The sequence below is a fragment of the Chlorocebus sabaeus genome, chromosome 16, assembly GCF_047675955.1.
Source record: "Chlorocebus sabaeus isolate Y175 chromosome 16, mChlSab1.0.hap1, whole genome shotgun sequence".
NCBI classification, from domain to species: domain Eukaryota; kingdom Metazoa; phylum Chordata; class Mammalia; order Primates; family Cercopithecidae; genus Chlorocebus; species Chlorocebus sabaeus.
Genome location: NC_132919.1, coordinates 3,998,331 through 4,019,022, shown reverse-complemented (window position 1 = coordinate 4,019,022; position 20,692 = coordinate 3,998,331). Strand labels below are relative to the sequence as shown.

The following is a 20,692-nucleotide window of genomic DNA, read 5'->3' as shown; positions in this document are numbered from 1 at the left end:
CTCGTACTTCTTGGCTTGCAGGTTGTCAGCCCCAACAAAGATGGCGGCAGCAGAGGCTGCGGAATGACGTAGATGTTGAGACAGACTCGTCCTCTGGGAAATCAAGGTTGCACCCTTTGAGGCGGTGCTCCCCGCCTAGCTGTCGTGAGTTGGTAGAGGCCTGCTACCTACGTGACGGCGCCTTTGCGACAGCAGTCGTCGCTTGACGGCCAGGAAGCCGGAAGCCGCAGCCGCCGCCGTCGTCTCCTCCCCGTCCCCGCCCGCCGGCTGCTGTCGGAGGTTGACAGGTCGAGGCGGGGAGGCGGCGGCGGCTGCAGAGCCGGGCGCCCAAGACGGAGACCTCATGGGGAACGCTCCGAGTCACAGCAGTGAAGACGAAGCGGCAGCTGCCGGGGGCGAGGGCTGGGGCCCACACCAGGACTGGGCCGCGGTCTCGGGCACGACCCCCGGCCCGGGCCTCGCGGCTCCAGCGCTACCGCCAGCCGCGGCGCTGCTGGAGCCGGCCAGGCTGCGAGAGGCTGCCGCTGCGTTGCTGCCCACACCCCCCTGCGAGTCGCTGGTGTCGAGGCATCGCGGCGCGTTGTTTCGCTGGCTGGAAGAGCGGCTGGGCCGCGGCGAAGAGTCTGTCACTCTGGAGCAGTTCCGGGAGCTGCTGGAGGCTCGCGGCGCCGGCTGCTCTAGCGAGCAGTTCGAGGAGGTCAGGGCCGGCAGGCGACTGCGGGGGTGGGGCAGGGCGGTCGCCCCCAGGGGACTGAAGGAAGAGGTGGGCATTTGCTTTGGAGAGGCCAGGCGGGGACTCCTATGAGGTGTTCCCAGCTTTTCACCAGGCGTTTGCTTCGTCTCTCTCTGTGCTGTGTGAGCGGTCTGGAAAGCCTGCATGAGGCCGTCCTTGCTCTGAAGAGCTGGACAAGCCCAGATGTCTCTGTATGTTGTAATGCAGACCTTTGTGCAGTTGATGGACGCTACTCTCTGGAGACCTTTTATCAGGTTCTAGAACAGTTTGGAGAGAAAAGAGATGTGAGGATAGGAGGAGTGGCGCTGAAAACCATTTTTTATATTGTCCTGTCCACGTTTTTACACAGCACCTTCCGAATTCAGTGTGGGCACCGAATGAGTGTGGAAAGACAGTAGTAACGTACTGGAAAGGCTCACATTCTGAAACCTATCCTCCTGATGCAGAAACTAGCTTTCCCAAAATACGCATTGGTTTGTAGACCCTTAAAGAACTATATGTTAGACTCATTTAAACCTTCATAGGATCTGAAACTGATAGGTAAATACCGGGTTTCCTACGTCATTTCACAATTACAAGTGAATACTTGTAATTACACGGTTCTTCATATAATCACCAAGATCATGTCTGCTAAATCATTAAGAGCAAATTGATTTAGGAACAAAATATTTTCCTTGGACGGCGTCTTGGGAGTTATCTGCTGGGTACTTCGAGTTAAGAAGACTGATCCAGGGTTACCCAGTGAATCATTCGTAAAACTGACACTATCACCTGGATCTCTTGCTTTTTTTTTTCTTTCTTTCTTTCTTTCAATTTTTGTTTTAAATTCAGGCGTACATGTGCAGGATTTGGATTTGCAGATTTGTTACATAGGTAAACTTGTGCCATGGTGGTTTACTCCACAGATCATCCCATCACCCAAGTATTAAGTCCAGCATCCATTAGCTATTCTTCCTGATGCTCTCTCTCCCCCCACTCCCACCCTATTTTTTGTTTTTAATGTCTCACTACCTCCTTCCTGGGATCCTATTTCTTTTAACTCCACGGTATGACAAAAAAGGTACTTAATTTGTGAAAATGAGTCAGCCAACCATGTAGAATCTTCAGTGGCCACGAAGGGTGAGTACATAAAGCAGTAAAGCAGCAGGTACTTGTAATGCCTTTAAACGATTCTGTTTACTTGAAAATCAGAGGCTTTTAACATATTTTAAGAATGTCTTCCTGTACATGGCCAGAATTCAGATAATGTAGTTGGTGTGTTTCTTATGAAAAAAGTGCCTCTAAGGCATCCCAGCCCTTAAAAGTAATAGTCATGGCCGGGTGTGGTGGCTCATGCCTGTAATCCCAGCACTTTGGGAGGCCGAGGCGGGAGGATCATCTGAGGTCAGGAATTTGAGACCAGCCTGGCCAACATGGTGAAACCCCATCTCTACTAAAAATACAAAAATTATCTGGGCCTGGTGGTGGGTGCCTGTAATCCCAGCTACTTGGGAGGCTGAGGTGGGAGAATCGCTTGAATCCAGGAGGTGGAGGTTGCTGTGAGCCAAGATCGCACCACTGCTCTCCAGCCTGGTCCACAGAGCGAGACTCTGTCTCAAAAAAAAAAAAAAAAAAAGTCAGTTAGTGAAAGATCTCCTTTTTTTTTTTTTTTTCCAAGAATACATGTAGCACCTTCCCTCTAGTATCTATCTGTATTATGAGAATATGAAGTGGTAATGGAAAGAACCATGCAGAACTGCTCAAGGAGTTGGCACTTTGCAGATTTGTGCAAAGGCAAATGGAGAGAAACACCGTTTACATTCTGAGATGAGATCTGACAGAAATAGAACTTTATGTAGAGTTCATAAGGTCAAGGTGTGGTTCAGAAATCACTGAGGGGTTGCGGCATTATTGTTCACTGAGCAAATGTTTATTGGGCGTATATTGAGTGCCACTCACTTGGATGACAGTGGACAAAGCAGATACTTGCTCTTAAAGAGTATGTAGTGTGGTGGAAGAGACAGGTATTAACCCAGTAATTCTAAGATATGGTGAATGTTAACCAAGGGAAGGTATAAGGAATAAGTAGCAAGTGTATTTAACCTCACCTAGGGCTCAAGCAAGAGTTACCTGAGAACCTAACATTTCAGCCACAGGTGAGTGTTGAAAGCAGACAGTGTTACAGGAGGTAGTAACAGCGTTTCAGGCAGAGGAAATGGTATCCACAAAAGTCCAAAGTCCAGAGAATCTGGAAGAAGTCTGGTGTGGTGTATTAGGGATAGACAAATCTTTTTCAAGGGACAGAAAACCTAATGCACCAGGGGTTTAAACAAAGAAGCTGCTTTCTTATGAAAATGTTCAGGTAGGTGGTCCAGGGTTGATGTGGCAGTTTTATCATCATCAGGGACATGGCTTCATCCATCTTGTGCTGTCATCCTCCACAGACATCTTCCACTTGGTAATTCTATTGACTCCTTCTCCTGTCATTTCCACATTCCAACAAGCAAAAAAGGGAAAAGGGAAGGAGAGAGCCATGCTCACTCTCTTAAGGGGAAAGCTTACATCCCATAGGCCAAAATTCAGTCACATGGCCGCATTCAGCTGTGGGAGAGGCTGGGATTCTTTTTCCATGGCCATATATTCAGCTAAAACTCAGGACTTAATTATTGAGGAAGGGGAGAGAAAATATTGAGTTATATTTGGCAGTCTTTGATTCCTATAGCTAGGTCATACAATTCTGTGAGTGAGGCTTAGCCAAGGTTTAAAAACCTGATCGTGATAATCTCACAGTGGCTACCTTCTCTCGATAATCTCACGATGGCTGCTCTGTCTGTAAGGACTAGTAAGTTAGGACTAGCCAAACAATATAAGAATTAGCCATGCATTTGATTCCGTGCTTTAAAAATGTCTATCCTTAGACTTGAGTAAGTATATACTTTTGTGTATACTTACACAGTTAATTCTGTGTTGATAATCTACGTCTAAGCTTTTGAGAGTATATTGCTATATTTTACTACAAGATGAAGGGCTTGTGAAATAATAAAACGTCTTTATAGTAGCAACGAAAATGACAAGTTGTTTCCGTCATTCATTTTTGTGAGAGCTAACATGGTAGAACAATTGCCATGGCTGTGCATGGTTTATTATAATGCTGAGAGTTTCCAAGTGTTCCATGTTTCTTCTTTGGCTTCCCAGCTTACACTGCCGTTCGTGTCCACGCAGCTGTCTTGCTTTCACATTCCTGTGACCTCAGTTACTTCAGGAGGTATTATAAAGAAGTTCTTAGAGTTGGACCATGGACTAAAATCTGAAGCCTTATCATTTTATAGTACAACACACCTTTTCTCGTGGTAGGTGTGGTCCAGGGAGAAAGGACTCTTCAGTTTGTTCACAGGGAGCAATATTTAATTGACTGCCGTGTAGAGGGGAAATAGAATTAAAATTAAGTTCTTATTTCACATCAGAGGTTATAGATTAGATATTTATACCCTTAGAGTATGATTCTAGAAAATCTAGGGCAGAAAAGTGTGCTGAGCACAGGGTAATAACAGATGTCCCTAAAGTGAAATTTCATATGAATAGGTCCTGTTTTACTAATTTGCCACGTAGTTTTGGTGCCTGCTTTGTGAAATTCGTGGGGTGGTAAGCTGTAAGGGAAGGGCCTTTTTGATTCATCTCTGTTCGTCGTCTTAGCACAGTCCTGGGTGGCTGCCAATGCCCAGGTGCTTTGGGGGACTGTGGAAGTTGTAGTCCACACACACTCGAACCTTGTATTTTATATTCAGTCTGTAACCTTTTAATAATAAAATATTTCCTGACATTGAAGGAAACAGTTAAATACGGTTTTCGTGAAAACTTTGAAAGGTTCTTAGGCAGTTTTGGGTTTACAGGAAGTTTGTAGAAAAGCCCTATGCCCATCTTCGTATTATTATGTGAAAAGTATTAGTCAACTTATTTAGAATGGCTTTGAGCCCAGGAACTCTGCCCGCAGGAATATGCAGATGTGATTATCCGCCCTTTTAAGACTATAGACTGTAAGAGCTGTGTGTGTGCACCTTAAAGCAACAGCAGGCTGCCAGCTTTTCTTGCCCTCAGCCGGGAGCCCTCGGCTCTCCACTACCTGAGGGACCAAATCTGTATTTGTCTGAATTGGTTGAAGCCCATACATCAGCCTAACTCTCTTACCTAATTTCCCTTCCCCACCTGCACCAGCCCTGTGCTAGCTAGTGGGATACCTGCTTTGTCCCTAACTCCCTTACCTAATTTATCTTCCCCCGGCACGAGCCCTGTGCTGGCTAGTGGGATGCCTGCTTTGTCCTGTGTATGGACCTTGCTATCAGTTCTTGAAGATTCCCCACCTTGGCACTGTCACCTGGTCAGCACCATGTCTTCTGTGGCTTGATTAAGATAGTGTCTCCTTAATGGTGTTTTCAGCCCTACACCTGAGGCTCCCGTTACCTGTTCTGTACGGATCCTTTGGCACTTGGAGCATACTGTCTGGCCTTGTCGTGCAGCTAGGCTGTGAGGCCACCAGCCACCTGCCTGCACGACCATTGTACACAGGATGTCTTTGGTAAGGGATGGCTGGCTGTGGATGGTGATAAGGCAGTACAGGAAAGATCCTTGGTGAGTGGAGATGATGATGATGATGAAGATGATGATTATTTTGAGACGGAGTCTCTGTTGCCCAGGCTGGAGTGCAGTGGCGCAATCTTGGCTCACTGCAAACTCCACCTCCCAGGTTCACGCCATTCTCCTGCCTCAGCCTCCTGAGTAGCTGGCACTATGGGTGCCCACCACCACGTCCAGCTAATTTTTCATATTTTTTAGTAGAGACGGGGTTTCACCGTGTTAGCCAGGGTGGTCTCGATTTCCTGACCTTGTGATCCGCCCACCTCAGCCTCCCAAAGTGCTGGGATTACAGGCATGAGCCAACGCGCCTGGCCGAGTGGAGATTATTTTTGCTTACTTCAGCTTTGCGTGCTTTGCTGTGGGAGAGTTGATGGTATTGGTTTCTTTGGAGAAATTCATGACCTAGGAGAGCTTTGGAGGAAAGGCCACACAGCTCTTTTGTCTCTCCCTGATTTCCAGAATACCACCTCACCATGGTACTGCCTTGCTTTAGAAACTTCAGTGGCTCCCCATTGCCTTCAGAATCACATCTGAATAGTGGAGCAGCCTTTACACTCTTATACCTTCTACCCTTGTCTCCCAGTGCTCTTTAAGCAGCCACTTTATTATCCTGTTTCCCATGTGTGTGGGAATTTTGTCCTTTGCTCTCCTTCTCTCCTGTCTGCTCCTTGCTCCATCCTAAGCCCACTCCAATTTCAAGGACCACAGAGAAGCACTTACCAGCAGCAGCATGGAGTTTGAGAAAGGCTTCACCAAAACAAGGCTTGAGAGGCTGGAAGAATTTGCCTAGCAAAGGAAGAAGGGGATACTTAGTTTGAAAGGCATAGCATATGCAAATATACTGAAGTGAGACGGCATGGCACATTTTGAGAATGATACTTTAGCACCTAGTCTAGAGCCTGAACTGGCTGGGACCTTGGTACTCATTGCCTGCAAGCTGCCCCTCCGCTCCTCTGAAAAGGGACCCCTTTCATAACAACCTGGGCGGGTGTAGTTAGCTTGTCACAGCATCAGCACGTTTGCCATGTTATGAGTCTGCTCATTCTGCTGTTCTTTAGACTGAGCTTGAGAATTGGACCTCGAGCCAACCTGCTTGTGAGCAAGTTCTAGTTCTACCATTCTCAAGCCAGGTGACTTTGGTAGTGACTTTGGTCAACTTACTTGACCACAGCATCTCAGTTGCCTCACCCATTAAAACAAGCTCACCTGCTCAGTGCTCAGTAAGTGTTGTAATTGGTACTGTTACTGTTTTCTATGGTTGTAGTTCAGTTCCAAGATGTTTATTCCAGCCTATATAATAGTCTTTTTTTTTTTTTTTTTTTTGAGACAGAGTCTCACTCTGTCGCCCAGGCTGGAGTGCAGTGGCACAGTGTCGGCTCATTACAAACTCCGCCTCCCGGTTTCAAGCGATTCTCCTGCCTCAGCCTCCCGATTAGTTGGGATTACAGGCGCCTGCCCCCATGTCTGGCTAATTTCTGTATCTTTAGTAGAGACGGGGGTTTCACTATGTTAGCCAGACTGGTCTCAAACTCCTGACCTCAGGTGAACCACCCGCCTCATCTTCCCAAAGTGTTGGGATTACAGCTCTTTAAATACTTTATTTTAGATAAGGATATTCTTTTCTTTCTTTCTTTCTTTTTTTTTTTTTGAGACAGAGTCTTGCTCTGTCACCCAGGCTGGAGTGCAGTGGCGCAATCTCAGCTCACTGCAACCTCTGCTTCCCAGGTTCAAGTGATTCTCCTGCATCATCTTCCTGAGTAACTGGGACTACGGGCATGTACCACCACACCCGGCTAGTATATATATATGTTTTTCATTTTTGGTAGAGATGGGGTTTCGCCATGTTGGCCAAGCTGATCTCTAACTCCTGGCTTCAAGTGATCCGCCTGCCTCAGCCTCTCAAAGTGCTGGGTAGACAAGGACATTGTTACAGATGAGTAACCTGAGGCCTTGGATATGTGTCCCACCCAGTCAGTAGCAGAAGTAAGATCTGATCCAGAGTTTTTGACTGATGGAGTGTATTTCTTTCAAGTGGAGCCGCCATGCAGCCTTCTTATTTAAGCCAGCGCATTGCATTCTAGTGTTGCGATCTCAGCTCATTGCAGCCTCCACTTCCCAGCCTCAAGCGATTCTCCAGTCTCAGCCTCCCGAGTAGCTGGGACTACATGTGCCCACCACCAAACACCCAGCTAATTTTTGTGTTTTTTGTAGAGATGAGGTTTCGCCGTGTTCCCCAGGCTGGTCTCAAGCTCTTGAGCTCCAAGCAGTCTGCCCGCCTCAGCCTCCCAAAGTGCTACGATCACAGGGGTGGTCCGCCACTCCTGGCCTGGTCTGTGAGGCTTTTGGTAACCATTTTCATGTATGTTACGTGGTCTTGATCCCAGTAGTGGTTAAGGAGGTTAAACAGGAATGGATGAGGGCCTGAGCCTTTCTCATGCTGTCCTCAGGCTAAGGCAAATAGATGGAAATCTATAGTTCAGCCAGCCCACTTTTCTGTCTCTTGTCCACAAAGTGGATCAATATGGCTTTCTAACTAGATTGTAATAACTTAACTTTTTTTTTTTTTTTTTTTTTTTTTAAGACTGAGTCTCACTCTGTCACCCATGCAGGAGTGCAGTGGCACAATCTTGGCTCACTGCAACGTCTGCCTCCCGGGTTCAGGCGATTCTCCTGCCTCAGCCTTCTGAGTAGCTGATACTACAGGCGTGTGCCACCACACCCAGCTAATTTTTTGTATTTTTTTTTAGTAGAAATGGAGTTTCACCATGTAAGCCAGGATGGTCTCAATCTCCTGACCTTGTGATCCACCCACCTTGGCCTCCCAAACTGCTTGGATTGCAGGTGTGAGCCACTGCGCCTGGCCTTTTTTTTTTTTTTTTGAAACAGAGTCTTGCTCTTGTCACCCAACCTGGAGTGCAATGGCGCGATCTCTGCTCACTGCAACCTCTGCCTTCTGGGTTCAAGTGATTCTCCTGTCTCAGCCTCCCAAGTAGCTGGGATTACAGGTGCTTGCTACCACACTTAGCTAATTTTTTGTATTTTTAGTAGAGACAGGGTTTCACCATGTTGGCCAGGCTGGTCTCAAACTCCTGACCTCGGGTGATCCACCTGCCTCGGCTTCCCGAAGTGCTGGGATTACAGGCGTGAGCCACCGCACCTGGCTGTAATAATGTTTTTTTGAAGTTTACTAGGCATCATCTTGTTCATGATCTTTTGGATCCTTACAACAAGCTAGCGGGGGAAAAAGGTTGGACAGGATGCTGAATTGAGACTTCAGGAGGCCAAGAGTCTTGTTCCAGATCTCATCATGGAGAATAAGTGGTAAATCTGTCACAATCCTGTAATCCAGGTTTCTTGCTTTAGTTTGACACTGTTAAACTTTTTGTCTCCCACCTGGTGCCTGTCATAGTGCCTGCACTTGAGTCTGCCAAAATAGTGTCATGTGGGTGGCAGAGCACGTAGTGGGAAGGTGGTATAGGAAGAGCCCTGAATTAGGGAGGAAGAGGAAGACTACAGCAGACCAGGTAGCATCTGTGTGGAGATGGATGTTGGCTTCATGGAAACAGGGAGTGTTACTCTGGTTTTAGGGAGGCAAAGGTAGACTTACTCTGCTTTGCACTGTTAGACTAGACCTAGAGTACTGAGATGAGTTTTGGGCCCCTCATTCCAAAGGCAATGTGTTTCATACTGCCCCTTTAGTGGGTTGGAAATCTATTTAGTGAGTCTTAACCTGCTTGTTAAAAAAAAGAAACAGAATAGAATGGAATAGAAAATATCAAGCCAGGTGTGGTGACTCATGCCTGTAATCGCAGCACTTCGAGAGGCCAAGGCAGGTGGATCACAAGGTCAAGAGATCGAAACCACCCTGGCCAACAAGGTGAAACCCCGTCTCTACTAAAAATACAAAAATTAGCTGAGCATGGTGGCATGCGCCTGTAGTCCCAGCTACTCGGGAGGCTGAGGCAGGAGAATCGCTTGAACCCAGGAGGTGGAGGTTGCAGTGAGCCAAGATCGCGCCCAGCCTGGTGACGGAGCGAGACTCCGTCTCAAAAAAAAAAAAAAATAATAGAGGAAATATCAGAGTACATTGTAACTGATGAGAAAAAGTATTGCATTGTTTCTTGGTGTGTAACAGAAGGTGACTGACCACTCTCAGAGACACTGGAGAACGGATTCAGGCAGTACAGAGGCACTTTTTTTTTGTTTTTTAGATGGAGTCTCACTCTGTTGCCCAGGCTGCAGTGCAGTGGTGTGATTTCAGCTCACTGCAACCTCCACCTCCCGGGTTCAAGGAATTCTCCTGCCTCAGCCTCCTGAGTAGCTGGGACTACAGGTGCCCCCCACCACGCCAGGCTAATTTTTTTGTTTTTAGTAGAAACGGGGTTTCATCATGTTACCCAGGCTGGTCTTGAGCTCCTAGGTTCAAGCGATCCACCCGCCTTGGGCTCCCAAAGTGCTGCGATTACAAGCGTGAGCCACCGCACCCGGCACAAAGGCACATACTTTAAGAGATTTATAGGTCCCATAGATAAGAGAACTTATGTAGATCTGGGGTGATCAGCACTCTCCACCCTTAATAGTCTCCAGTGGCTCCATGGTGCCCTTACTGTAATATCTGAGCTCTTCATCCTGGGTCTGCCAGGCTTTTTTTATTCTGACCTCTGGCTCTGTCTTCATCACCTGCCCTGTTCCTTTCCAGCCACACCAGGCAGATTATAGTTCTCACCATCTGCCATGCAGTCTTTATGTATGCTCACACTCTGTCCCCTCTACCTGAGATTGCCTCTCCCTTGCCATATACTTTCAAACTCCTAGTTACCCATTAAAGCGCAGTTTAAGGGTTGTTTTTCTCTGGGTCATTTCCCCAAATGCCCCTCCCCGTCCTGGACTTCTCATCCCTGGAATGACTGTTGGCCCTTGGTATAGTGGTTAATTGTGGCATCTGGAATCAGTCCAGGACTCACATTCAAGCTGCATCATGTACTCACCATATGCCTTAAACAAAATACTTAACCTCTCTGTTCCTCACCAGCAAAAAGGTAGTACCTACCTTTAGCGTTGTTGTGGAAAATATGAGTTGATCCGTGTGAAGGGCTTAGAACTCTGCCTGGTGCTGACTAACACTGGCTGTTGTAAATAGTTGATACTCTTAGTTCTCGTATCGTAATTATCACACCTGTTACACTGCTGCTGTTGGTTTACAGATCTGTCTTCTAGGCTGTGAGGTTTTTGAAGGGAAAGGACTATGTGTGCCCTATTCATCTTTGTATCCACAGAACCAAGCACAGGATCAGGTATATATATATTAAAAAATGTATAATATATAATACATATTACATATAAATGTAATATATATTACATATTGTATGTTAATATAACATATAATCTGATAAGTTGCTATATATACGCACACATATGTATTATATATAATATTTATATAATGTAATATTAATATTGTGTGTGTGTGTGTGTGTATATATAATGGCAACTTATCAGACAGTGCTGAATGAATATATGAGTAAATGGGCTTCTGTAAAGTCTTTTGGCCAGGATTTTGAAAATACCTTTAAAGTTCAAAACTGATGGCAGTAGGTAACATAGGGTACTCCTTAGTTTATAGAATTTGTTTACGTTATTGTCCTGCTTAATCTCACTAAACCCTGTTTCACATCTAAGTCCATTTTACAGTGAAGAAAACCCAAGCTTAATGAGGAAGCTGAGGTTTAGGGAGACTGTGTAAACATACTTAAAAAAACAAAAACCAGTTTCTGTCTCTGTCACCCAGGCTGGAGTGCAGCAGTATGACCACAGCTCACTGCAGCCTTGAACTTGCAGGCTCAAGTCGTCTTCCCACCTCAGACTCCTGGGTAGCGAACCTGAACATTTATTTTCTTAAGACAGTCAGTTTCTGAGTGTTAGGAAATTACATAATTATTTGGTGAAGCTGTTCACAAAGCTGTGGTAATTTTTTTCCGTAGCCAAAATTATTTGTTTTTGTTTTGTTCGAAAATCCCTTTTATCATATTCATTAACTATTGACGAATCAATAGAATCTATTAAAAATAACAAAAATGGCCTGGCACAGTGGCTCGTGCCTATAAACTCAGCGGTCTGGCAGGCCAGAGCAGGAGGATTGCTTGACACCAGGAGTTCAAGACCAGTCTGGGTAAATAGTGAGACTTTGTTTCTACAAAAAAAATAAAAAACTAGCTGAGCATGTCCCAGCCACTCAGGAGGCTGAGGTGGGAGAACCACTTGAACCTGGGAGATGAAGGCTGCAGTGAGCTGTGATCACGCTCCTGCACTCTAGCCTGGGTGGTACATGGAGACCCTGTCTCAAAAAGAAAAAAAAAAAAAAAGATAGCAAAAATGTCACTATTTTTATAGCCTTGGTTGTGTAGAATTTTTATTGGCGATACACAGCAGGAATTGTATAGGAAGTTGGAGGTGCAGGGAGTGCTTGATTTGTGGAAGTTTTGGTGAAGGAGGACTTGAGCACTACCTTGAGATTTAGAGGGAGTGCGTCTCACTTCTAGAGTTGATAGGAGTTCGCCTGGACAAAAGGTGGTGAAAGCAAGTTTCACAGATGGAGGAAAGTAATGGCGCTAAGAGGTTTTAAGCATTTGGTCTCCAGATGGTAAGGAACTCCAGGGGTTATCTGGTCAAAGGAAGGAGAAGGGAGTTGTGGTGAAGAACATGAACCCTGGAGCCTCAGATGCAAACACTAGCTGTATGACCTCAGGCAAGTTACCTGACCTCTCTGTACAACTGTAAGATGGGGAGGTTAATAGTACTGTTATGAGGAATAAATGACATTGTAGCATGTAGAATGCTCTACTCAGTGCCTGGCGTTTAACGAGTGCCCAAATATTGATTCAGAGTTTCCCAGTCTGTGTGTCATTCCCAACCGAATGAATGATAGCTGTGCTAATCTCCTCAGACCTTGAGTCTTTCATTATTTTCTCAGTATGCTATAATATGAACAAGTTGGGAAGGAGCTAGTATCTGGTAGCGTAGTGGTCACACCGCGGGGCCTCAGGGAATACGAGGCTGTGCTCTGTGCCACCTCCTCCTTCCCCCACCTGCTCCCCTTTTTTTTTTTTTTTTTTTTTTTTTTTTTGAGACGGAGTCTGGCTCTGTCCTCCAGGCTGGAGTGCAGTGGTGTGCTCCCGGCTCATTGCAAGCTCCGCCTCCCGGGTTCCTGCCATTCTCCTGCCTCAGCCTCCTGAGTAGCTGGGACTACAGGTGCCTGCCACCACACCCGGCTAATTTTTTGTATTTTTGGTAGGGATGGGGTTTCACCATGTTAGCCAGGATAGTCTCGATCTCCTGACTTTGTGATCCGCCCACCTTGGCCTCCCAAAGTGCTGGGATTACAGGCGTGAGCCGCTGCGCCCGGCCTGCTCCACTTTTTGTATTTGGGTTGTGCTTAAAATTTCTTAATGTTTAAAAATTCTTTTTTATTATTATCAAAGCAATATATGTAGATTTCAGAAAATTAAAAATACAGATAAGCAAGAATAAGAAAATACAAAACGTTATATTACCACTTTTTTTTTTTTTTTTTTTGGAGACTTACTTTTATTGTATACAGCCAGAGAGGCTTGAATTGTGTATGTACATGTAATACCTGTTCAAATACAATTTTATAAAACATTTTTTAGGCCAGTCACGTTGGCTCACGCTTGTCATCCTAGCACTCTGGGAGGCTGAGGGGGGCAGTCTGGAGTTCGAGACCAGCCTGGCCAACATGGTAAAACCCTGTCTCTACTAAAAATACAAAAAAATTAGCCAGGTATGGTGGCAGGCGCCTGCAATCCCAGCTACTCGGGAGGCTGAGGCAGGAGAATCGCTTGAATTTCGGGAGGTGGAGGTTGCAGTGATCCGAGATCGTGCCACTGCCCTCCAGCCTGGGCGACAGGGCGAGACTCCGTTTCTGGAGCGGATTCCCTCCTCCAACGCAGCCTTCGAGGGTTTTAAACATGGTTCTCTCTCGGACTGTTCTGCATCTCTCAGGCCTTAAGGATAAAACTCCTCCTCCTCTTCCTCCTTCGGGCCAGCTTTCCTTAGGGGCCGCAGCCCAGAGGCCGAGGCCAGTTTCGGAGTGGGGGGTGCCCACTTTCTCTCTTTCCCACGTTCCTGGCCCCCAGACACCATTTACAGGCGGGTGGCTGGGCTCAGCCTCCCCGCCCCCACCCGACTCCCGTCACGGTAGAGCCCACACCGCGCCCCCATATTACCACTATTAACATCTTATTTTTTTGGAGATGGAGTCCCTGTCACCCAGGCTGGAGTGCAGTGGTATGATCTCGGCTCACTGCAACCTCCACCTCCCAGGTTCCAGCGATTCTCGTGCCTCAGCCTCCCAAGTAGTTGGGACTACAAGTGTGTGCCACCAGGCCTGACTAAGTTTTGGTTATTTTTAGTAGAAATGGGGTTTTACCATGTTGGTCAGGCTGGTCTCGAACTCCTGACCTCAAGTGAGTGAGTTCCACCCACCTCAGCCTCCCAAAGTGCTAGGATTACAGGCGTGAGGCACCTCGTCTGGTCCACTATTAACATTTTAATATTTATTCTTTCAGGTCTTTTTTATACGTACACACACACACACACACACACACACACACAGTGTTACGCCGATCTCCAAGTTAGTTTTCTTCAAACTAACGTAAGATCATTCTCTATTCTTTTGTAACCTCCTTTTTTCAGGTAATTCACCTTTTTGTGTTGGTACATTTCTGCTTAAATTTATTTAGAGGAGGTGAAGTATCACACTGCTTCAGAAAAAAAGTTTTAAATCTCATTCGGTCTATCCCCATGTTTGGACACTCTGGAAACTTCGGTTTTGGCCAGGCGAGGTGGCTCACACCTGTAATCCCAGCGTTTTGGGAGGCCAAGGCAGGCGGATCACTTGAGGCCAGGAGTTCGAGACCAGCCTGGCCAACATGGCGAAGCCCCAGCTCTACGAAAAATACAAAAATTAGCCACGTATGGTGGCGCATGCCTTTAATCCGAGCTACTTTGGGAGGCTGAGGCATGGGAATCGCTTGAATTCTGGAGGCAGAGGTTGAAGTGAGCCAGGATCGCACCACTGTACTCCAGCCTGGTGGCTCAAAAAAAAAAAAAAAAAAAAAAGGAGAAAATGTAGGCTTTTATTTTTATCAGTTGTACATGCGCACAGTATATAGCCGACAAGACTTGAACAAGAAACACTGGTTTCCTGCTGTCCTGCCCCAATGTCTTACTCCCCAAGAACAATTACTTTTCAACTCTAGCTGGTTCTTGAGTATTTAACTGTATATTACCAAGTAATATGTTTATGTTCTTTGTGATTGTTCTCAGTTTTAGGCTTTATCTACTTTATTTTCACCATCAGTGATGAGACTTGAGTTGTCTTTCACCTTCCCATGCTTGCCCGTGCATGCACGTCCCCTGTCCTCCCGCTACAATTCTGTCCATTTTGTTTAAATCTCCCTTTGACCTTTACCTTACTGTGATTACGTCAGTTCTTTACATTGCTGTGCCATACAATACCATGTTTTTGTTTTTCTTTCTTTTTTTTTGAGACAGGGTCTTGCTCTGTCACCCAGGCTGGAGTACAGTGGTGCAGTCTTGGCTCACTGCAGCCTCGACCTCCTAGGCTCAAGTGATCCTCCCACCTCAGCCTCTCGACTAGCTGGGATTACAGGTGCGTGCCACCACGCCTGGCTAGTTTTTGTATATTTTTGTAGAGAGTAGGTTTTGCCACATCGCCCACACTGGTCTTGAACTCCCGGACTCAAGCGATCCACCCACCTTAGCCTCCCAAAATGCTGGGATTACAGGCATGAGCCACTGCATCTGGCCTTTTTTTTTCTTACACATCTTTTTATTTTCTTTGGAGTTAACAATTGAATAGGCACTTTTATTTTCCTAATTTTTGATCTTTTATCATTAATTTAGTTCCAGATTCTCTGCCAGTTGTCTAAATCTCCTCTAGCAGAAACGTTCAATATGTTGAAACACATGGGCATTCTATCAACTTCGTCTTCTCAAGGAAGTATTTCCTGAATCCTGATCTGCTTTAATCTAGATTTGTTCCTCTCTAAGTCTGCTGTGCGGATGTCATCTGAGAAGCTCCATCATCCTGGGGATTCATTTTCTCTTGTTGGGATCCCGTTTTTCTCCTATCTTGGCATATTTCTTTATCCTGGTGGCTGCATCCTCTGGTAGCTTTCTGGAAAAAGGAGGATTAAGTCGTTCATCTTTCGAGAACCTTGTATATGTAGGAATGATTTTATTCTGCTCTCTCACAGCTGATGGGATTTTGGCTGAGTGTTGACTTCTGGGTTAGAAAGAGCACTCCCCAGAATGTTGCTGTCACTGCTTTCATTGCCTTCTGGCTTCCATGTGACTGCTGATACTCGGATTCTTGACCTTTGACGTAGAAACTGTTTCTTCTTCCTCTAAGTAGGACTTCTCTTTTTCCTCAGTCTTACACATTTCACTGTGATGCACTTTTATTCTGTGTGTAGTATGATCAGCCCTTGCAGTCACAGAACTCATGTCCTTCAGTTTGGGGAAATTATCTTGAATCATAATGGTAGTGATTTCCTCCCCTACATTTTCTGTGTTCCATCTTTCTTAAACTGTTATTTAATGTGGGACCTCTTGAACTGGTCTCCTGATTTTCCTTCGCCTTTCTCTCCCAGTTTCCATAGTTTCGTCTTTTGGCTCTACTTTGTGGGCACTTTGGTCAACTTCACCTTCCAACCTTTCCTTTGAGATTTTTGTTTTGTTGTGATATTTTAATTTTCAACAGCTTTTTATTTTTATTTATTTATTTTTGCTTTTGAGACGGAGTCTCACTCTGTCACCCAGGCTGGAGTGCAAGGGCGAGAGCCTGGCTCACTGCAAGCTCCAGCTCCCAGCTTCACGCGATTCTCCGGCCTCAGCCTCCCTAGTAGCTGGGATTACAGGCACCTACCACTGCGCCTGGCTAATTTTTGTATTTTTAGTAGAGATGGGGTTTTGCCATGTTGGCCCGGCTAGTTGCAAACTCCTGACTTCAGGTGATCCGCCCGCCTCAGCCTCCCAAGGTGCTGGGATTACAGGCATGAGCCACTGAGCCCGACCTCATATTTTTATTTTTTAACTTTTTAGGTTTGGGGATACATGTGCAGTTTTGTTATAGACATAAACTCATGTCACGGGGGTTTGTTGCACACATTGCAACTAAGCCCAGTACCCAGTAGTTACTTTTTCTGCTCCTCTCCCTCCTCTCACTCTCCCCGCTTAGGTAGGCCCCAGGGTCTGTTGTTCCCTTCTTTGTGTTCATGACATTAATGACATTAATTTTAACTGCTGCTTCCAATGACATTAATTTTAACTGCTGCTTCCCTCCTCCCCATTACAGCACATCAGGACTATGTGACTCCCGGGCCTCTTTTGCCCGCACTTAAGATTCCCGCAACAGGGCACAGTTTCTGGTCTTCCCTCTATCGTGGATTCTGTCCTCTGATCTCTTCCATTCATTTCCTTTTGGTGTGTGGCTTCAAAACCAAACTCACCTTTCTTGATTGGGTCTAGTCAGAGTAGAAAAAGATAATACCTCCTCTCCTTTTGAATGTTATACCGTGATTAGTGTAGTCTTTGATCCTATTGACTTTTTGGATAATCTTGCCAGGTTGAACAGAGGCGAAAATAATGCTGTGATCTTTTCCATGCTGCTTCTAAGCTTACTGTCCCCCATACTGCATTTATGCCCATGGTTTTTGGACCCAAGTACAGGAATTTGCATGTGTTCCTCTGAAACTCTATGTTGTTCAGAGGTCTATGATGGAAATAGGGGTATTTATGTTAGTCATGAAACCTCAGTGGGATGTTTTCCTATTTCATGGAGGAGAGAAATAAGAAAAAGGGGCAGGAGTTTTAAGAAAGAGAGAGGGTTACTTGGAAAGGAGGCTTGAAGACTCCTGAAGCATTGCATGGTGAGGGCAATGTGTGAGTGAGTGTATCAGCAGGAGGACAGAAGGCGTTGTTGAGGAAGGGATTGAAATCTGGGGAGAGAGGGAAGTTACTAAGTGAGGTAAGTCTTGTAGGATGTAAAGGAAGGGGGTCAGGGACACCAGAGGGTGAGGGTAGAAAGGAGAAGGGGAACGCTACAGGGCCAGTGTGCTTTCACTGTACTGGGCTCTGTTCAAATGTTACTTAATCCAGGCAGCAGCCTGTGAGTTTGACAATATGTGCTCCATCTTTCAGATCAAGAAGCTGTGGCTTATGGAGGTAAAGAAACTTCGATAAGGTCACATAGCAGAGAGTGATAGAGCAGACTTAAACCAAATCTCTATTGTCCAGGTTCCCCAGATGACACAACGTGGGCAGGAGGCAAGTTAGATTACGATTAAAGGTTAGCAACAACAGGTCTGTGAAACAGATAAACCAAGTTAGCTCTTGTGTCCACAGAGTATTTAAAAGAAAAAGCCCAGGCAGATGCAGTGGCTCACGTCTGTAATCCCAGCACTTTGGGAGGCTGAGGCGGGCGGATCTCCTGAGGTCAGGAGTTCGAGACCAGCCTGGCCAACATGGTGAAACCCCCATCTCTACTGAAAATACAAAAAATAAAAAAAAATAAAAAGATAAAATTAGCTGAGCGTTGTGGTGGGTGCCTGTAATCCCAGCTACTCGGGAGGCTGAGGCAGGAGAATCACTTGAACCTGGGAGGCAGAGGTTGCAGTGAGCTGAGGTCGTGCCACTGCACTCTGGCCTGGGCGACAAGAGTGAAACTCTGTCTCAAAAAAGGAAAAGAAAAAGCCCAGCTAACTCGAGCCTCTGTTCTAAGCCAAATTCTTTATGTTCTGGCACTTCGCAACCCGTTGAAAAATTTTACGGTGGCTGCTTCCTTCTGAAATTATTTAGTGGGAAGGAGACTTACTGTGTAATTACTCTCTTGGATTACTAAATGGTTACTCTCTTGGAATATAGGTTGGAATGCAAATAAGATGATAAAATTGCATATACGTGTGTACTTCCATACATACATCCTACAAAGCACAGTGAGTTCCTGTTCTAAGTTTATCTTTGATTGATATATATGGACTCTTCTCCCCGAAACCAAAAATAAATCAATCACTGGTCTTGAGAATTTTAAATAAAAGAAAGAGTTACTTGAAACAGCTCTGATTTTCTTGCATCTCTTATCTTTAGGCCTTTGCCCAGTTTGATGCTGAGGGTGATGGGACAGTGGATGCGGAGAACATGCTGGAGGCCCTCAAGAATTCCAGCGGCGCTAATCTGCAGGGGGAGCTGAGTCACACCATCCGACAGCTGCAGGCCTGCTCTCTGGTTCCAGGTGGGGCTTCCAGCTCGGTGCTGTCTCAGAGCCAAAGGGAACTTTGCCCTGCTACTGATTGAAATTAGGCAAAACTGTGGCCACATGCAGTAAACTCCCCCAGCAGTGTTCAGTAGGCACGTGATCTGAATTAGCATTTCCTATAGTCATCTTCTTCATCCCCCGCTACGGTGCTGGCTAAGCAGTTCTACCGTTTTATGACAGGGACCCTTGTCAAGTGGCCGCCTTCCTTATTGGTTCTGTGTATTTCACTACAGAAGCCCTCCTTGGCCTTTGCTGTTGGTTCTCTTAGCATCTTGCTTTCTTTTTGCAACATATTACCATTGTAATTGATCAGTTCATTATTCAGTTATTAGTAAAGTGTTTGTCTTCACTCCTGTACTATAGTTCCATGAGGGCAGGGACCTGCTGTGTTATTTCTGCTCTGTCCTCACATTTGGGGCATTTATTTTTTGGCATGTGGTAAGCGCTTAGTGTTTTTTTTTTAGAAAGCTATTACAGCAGTCCCTCCTAACCCATGCGGAAGATGTTCCAGCACCCCCAGTGGGTGCCTGAAACCAAGGATAGTACCCAACCTTGTATATATTATATATTTTTCTGATACATATATACTTATGATAAATTCTGATGTATAAATTAGGCATAATAAGAAGAAGTCAGGCCGGGTGCAGTGGCTCACGCCTGTAATCCCAGCACTTCGGGAGGCCGAGGCGGGTGGATCACAAGGTCAGATTGAGACCAGTCTGGCTAACACAGTGAAACCCCATCTCTACTGAAAATACAAAAAAATTAGCTGCGCGTGGTGCAGGCGCCTGTAGTCCCAGCTACTTGGGAGGCTGAGGCAGAATGGCGGGAACCCGGGAGGCGGAGCTTGCAGTGAACCGAGATTGCGCCACTGCTCTCCAGCCTGTATAACAATATACTCAAAAATTATGTGAATGTGCCCCCCCCCCCCGGTCTCACAGTATCTGGACCATACTTACCTATTTTGGGGTCTTTATTGACCACAGGTAACTGAAATTGTGGATAAGGGAGGACTACTATATACAGAAATTTAAGTGAGAATAAAAATAGCTTAAAATTAAGCAATGCCGGCGGGGCCCAGTGGCTCATGCCTGTAATCCCAGCACTTTGGGAGGCCAAGGTGGGCAGAGTTCCCAACCTGAGGTTGGGAGTTCAAAACCAGCCTGACCAACATGGAGAAACTCCTTCTCTACTAAAAATACAAAAATCAGCCGGGTGTGTTGGCGCATGCCTGTAATCCCAGCTCTTCAGGAGGCTGAGGCAGGAGAATCACCTGAACCCCGGGAGGTGGCGATTACAGTGAGCTGAGATCGCGCCATTGCACTCCAGCCTGGGCAACAAGAGTGAAACTCCGTCGGGGGAAAAAAAAAAGAAAATACATGGCCTGTGTTTTTGTATGTTTTTTTTGGGGGGGAGCTCAGACTTACATAAAGACATAATCGTGATAAAATTAATATTTGTTTTTTCCAGTGAGAAGATAATTGTGTTTGAAAGAGAAAGAGACTTTGTACATTTTCCTTTTAGTCTTGATTTACTTTACTTTAGCACTTTTCTTGCTCTGTGCACTTGGTGTCATAATACTTAGGGTCACTAGGGCAGCAATGGAGGCAAAATAGATTTGATAGACACATAAATGTAAATCTGATTGCTCTTGGCCCCTCTGGCTTACTTACTGCTGAGTGATGTATTGAGCTAGGGAAGGATAGTTTCCATATGTTAATGAAGAATGTATATTTCCAGCCAGAGGTGGTGGCTCATGCCTGTAATCTCAGCACTTTGGGAAGCTGAAGTGTAAGGATTTCTTGAGGCCAGGAGTTAAGACCAGCCAGGGCAACATAGTGAGACCCCATCTCTTAAGAACAAAATTAGCAGGTCATGGTGGTGTGCAACATTGGTCCCAGCTGCTCGGGATGCTGAGGCAGGAGGATTGCTTGAGACCAGGAGGTTGAGGCAACAGTGAGCTGTGATCATGCCATTGTACTCCAACCTTGGTG

General features: G+C 45.8%; 1 protein-coding gene across 3 annotated transcripts in view; it reads left to right on the top strand.

Annotated features, from left to right (window-relative positions):
* ZZEF1 (zinc finger ZZ-type and EF-hand domain containing 1) overlaps positions 1 to 20,692 on the top strand; it is a 158,847-nt gene that overhangs the window by 18,135 nt on the left and 120,020 nt on the right. For 2 of the 3 annotated variants that reach the window (XM_037987446.2, XM_037987445.2), the window contains exons 1-2: positions 51 to 697; positions 18,530 to 18,674. In XM_037987446.2, the coding sequence (XP_037843374.2) occupies positions 344 to 697; positions 18,530 to 18,674 (499 nt within the window). In that variant the 5' untranslated portion in view covers positions 51 to 343. Of the gene's footprint in view, positions 1 to 50; positions 698 to 18,529; positions 18,675 to 20,692 lie in introns of those variants that run through there. The other variant, XM_073004598.1, reaches the window with a different exon arrangement.